At 48.7% G+C, this 3,499-nt stretch overlaps 1 protein-coding gene across 1 annotated transcript; it reads right to left on the bottom strand.

Annotated features, from left to right (window-relative positions):
• Positions 1-305: 305 nt before the first annotated feature.
• Positions 306-3,218, bottom strand: LOC123058224 (uncharacterized). The gene is made up of 3 exons (XM_044481021.1): positions 1,869-3,218; positions 739-889; positions 306-629 (listed from the first exon to the last, which is right to left on the bottom strand). The coding sequence occupies exons 1-2, from the start codon at positions 3,022-3,024 to the stop codon at positions 786-788; spliced, it is 1,260 nt and encodes a 419-aa protein (XP_044336956.1). The 5' UTR covers positions 3,025-3,218; the 3' UTR covers positions 306-629; positions 739-785.
• Positions 3,219-3,499: the final 281 nt, after the last annotated feature.

Genomic DNA, 3,499 nt, shown 5'->3' with positions numbered 1-3,499 from the left:
TTTGATGGTGGAAAGTCTAAAAATGAGAGCTCTGCTTCCCAACAGAACAGCTACGATGCATCCACGACGTGCGCACGAGGATTATTAAAACATCAGAGTCATTAAAGTAACAGTGAAAGAACTACTTTCCGGCGCCGTGGACAACCTGCATGCCTATGTTGCATTCCCTTCCTCGGGTAATAAAGCTCGATGCCAAGCAACAAGCTCTCCCTGTTGTCCTCCGGTAACAGAAAAAAAAAATCAAGAGCAACAAGTAGCATCAGGCCAGGGCTCAACTCAACGATCAAACTACAATGCAGGGGAAATGAAGAAGCAATAATTCACCAAAGAGATTCATATCACCCCAGCAGATTCAAGTGATCACTTAAAAGTCTGGAAGCATCACTATCAACCAAGACAAAACTACTCTGAGAATCAGCGTTCCGTTCAAGGAGGAATAGAAACTATGCGACATTGCAACGATACTGTTTCAACATGCTATCACTGTCTGACAGGACAAAGCAAAACGACAGCAACATAGTTTGATTTTGAGTGCAGAACTCCACGATTGCCAGAACACGCATGCCACCAGAACAGACCGTATCATCCGCTGAAACCACTCCGCAACCTGTATTAAGTACTAAATCCACCTGCATCAAAGGAAATTTGAGCATAACAAAAATCAGTACACTAAAGTTGCGTGAGGTTGGAAGCTAGAGCAACAAATCGTAACAGATCAATATGAGAAATCGATCTCACCTAGGAGACAGTTAGCCATAACACTTGCTGCTTCATGTTCCTCCAATTCATCCTATGAATGTCTGCCCGGTAAGTCCCTCCAGTGGGTAACCCCCAGGTGGTGCATTGTCTTTTGCTCTCCGGATTGGACCATTAGACAAATTAACTATCCCTTTAAAAGTTGACAGACAAGAATATTAGTCAAAACATACAAGCCATCGAGATATCTATATATTGCAGATCAATCATATGAGGAAATTCTGATGGCACTAACTAACTGAGATATCTGTTGTAGATCAATCATAGTATCTTGCTAGCAACGGGAAGTAAATGCAAACAGAACATAGTTATACGTGGGAAAAAGTAATTGACTGTCTAGTTCCGACGCTACTTGATACAACTAAGATCTTACATACATGTAACAATTAAGCACCTCCCAGCGAAAAATACAATTAAGCACCGCAATTACATGCATTTTACTAGTTATCAGTCCTATCCTTTGTTAAGCATCATCATCAGACTATGCACATGCTAGTTATTATCATCAAAGCACACAATATCGTACAAAACATACAACCAACCGACGTAATATTCCCAACATGTGCATCATTTTGTGACCTCGAGCCAAGATAACTGTAGCCTCTAAGGCCTTGCTGAAGCATAACAAGATAGAGATTTCAGATCTATAATCATTAACCACAAGCCCTCATTTCTTACTAGTGCATGAACTATCAACTATGTCAGTTATAAAGTCCCTTTTCAAAAAAAAAAGTCAGTTATAAAGTGAATATCCAGTAGCTAACCTATAAGAGGCTAAGAGAAATCCGTGCATTTAGCTACTTAACATGCTTGTGCAGACATATGCAAATGGAATTCAATTAGTTAGTCGCCTAATCTTGTAAGCTGCTAATGCATCACACTAATAAATAAGATCACATTGCTAAGGCTCACGAAATTTCTTGACTGAATTTGTTTGCCTGATAAAATGAGATGAGGGTACCACAAAATGATCTCCAGATGCAAGACAGCAGCATAATTTCAATAAGAGCAATGCTCCTGAAGCAGCATGTACATTATCCAAATAGCAAGTAAACACTAGCAGTACAAGCTACGGGCGAACACCTAACCCGAGGAATGTGATGAGGATTTACCTGAGAAGAGTGACTGCGGAAGCTTCCAAGGGCGAACAAATCTGGAAGAGTGGTAATCAGCCGGCGGGTTGTCCATCATGAAGTACTGTACATCCATAAACTTGCCGGTGCTCATGTCAACATGGAATAGTCGAGACTCCTGAAAGAAGTATGCCATGGTGGCATGCTCAGGGTGGATAAATGCGACAGCGGGACAGTCATTAGGCAGGCCCATGGCCTTGAAACCATCCTCGTCCCAGAGGTTCTCGAGGTCAAGCTGATGATCAAGAGTCCAGTCCCCTGTGCCCATATCAACAAGTGTCCACAACCTAATCCTCTCATAATTTGAGATCTCAAGGAATCGGACCACCCCTTCGCTCACACCAAGGCATCGCTCTCTTGCTAGACCATTGTTGCCTGGACTCTGGCATTCATCAGGGAGCGGCACATACCGCAGTTCCGGCCGGCGTTGCAGGAGGAGGCCGTTGGTGTCGAGGGCGAGGATGCCGCATGCCAGATCAACCCAAAGCATGAGATCCATGTACTTGATGACGCCGTCCCCTCCCCTCCACTCCCGCTGGCCTGGTGCGCCTGGAGGGCAGTAGAGATCCTGGACGGTCCAACGGCCGTGGTCGGAGATGTAGCAGAGGAGGGTGGCCTGGTTGGTGCCGAGCAAATGCTCTAGGTGCAGGATGATAGAGTTCGTCGCACTGGTGGCGAGGAGGCCGACCCTGCCTGGGTCTGGGCGGAAGATGGGGCGCTCGGGGTCCGGGAGGCGGGTGGCCGAGCGGGTGTTGAGGTCGCAGAGGAACAACGCTCTGGGGAAGCCCTTGTGGTCGAGCCGCGCATCCGGACCGGTGTCGAAATCGTCGACGAAGACCGGCGGCGCCGGCTGAGCCTGCGTGCCGTGGGTGGCGTAGAGCACGAAGCGACCGAAATCCCCGACCGACGAGACGTACGGGTGGTTGTAGATGTCCTTGGGGTCGGGCGCGACGCGGCGGGGCACGGTAAGGCGGAAGGGGCGAGGCGGGCGCTCGCGCTCGACGGAGAGATCGGTGCCCGGCGGGAGCACCGTGTCGGAGACCACGTGCGGCATGCACACGAGGAGTACCCACTGCCCCTCCTCCGTGGTCCAGTCCGACGAGGCAGGCGCCGTCGCCTGCGCCGCCGCGGACATGGCGGAAGTGGCGGCGGAGAGACGGGAGGGGAAAAGTGATTGGGTTGGCTGGCTGGCTGGCTGGCTTGCGGGAGAAGATGGTGAGGGCGTCGCGTAGGCGTACCACTGTAGCCACGGCGCTTTTCTTCAGCGGAACACCCCCTCTATGCTGTTCTCGAAGGGAGACGGGTGAGAATGTATCACCCCGTGGGGCCCAGCTGTGGCAACGGGGAGGGGTGAGGCGGTTGTTGTAGAGCGGATGTAGGTCATGGTCACTTCATATTTTTTTTACAATCCTATTTAGTTAAGATTTAATTAGTTAGGATTGTAAAAAACATATAGAGTGATGATTCTGAGAGAAAAGTTGAGGATGGGGGCGATTCTGATAGAATAGAATCGCCTAAAAGAACTGGTAAGAGCATTTCAATAGGCGCGGGTTCAATTTGCATGGTTCGCCCATCGCATTATTACCATGCGGCGTGCTAATTTTTTTACA

The sequence above is a fragment of the Triticum aestivum genome, chromosome 3A, assembly GCF_018294505.1.
Source record: "Triticum aestivum cultivar Chinese Spring chromosome 3A, IWGSC CS RefSeq v2.1, whole genome shotgun sequence".
NCBI classification, from domain to species: domain Eukaryota; kingdom Viridiplantae; phylum Streptophyta; class Magnoliopsida; order Poales; family Poaceae; genus Triticum; species Triticum aestivum.
Note: the sequence above shows the minus strand (reverse complement) of the source record. Positions and strands in the feature narration are given on the sequence as shown.

Coding starts and splice junctions, on each gene's coding strand:
- LOC123058224 (XM_044481021.1), bottom strand. CDS start 3,024: ATGTCCGCGGCGGCGCAGGCGACGGCGCCTGCCTCGTCGGACTGGACC. Junction 890..1,868: donor TCCGCAGTCACTCTTCTCAG/GTAAATCCTCAT, acceptor CAACTTTTAAAG/GGATAGTTAATTTGTCTAAT.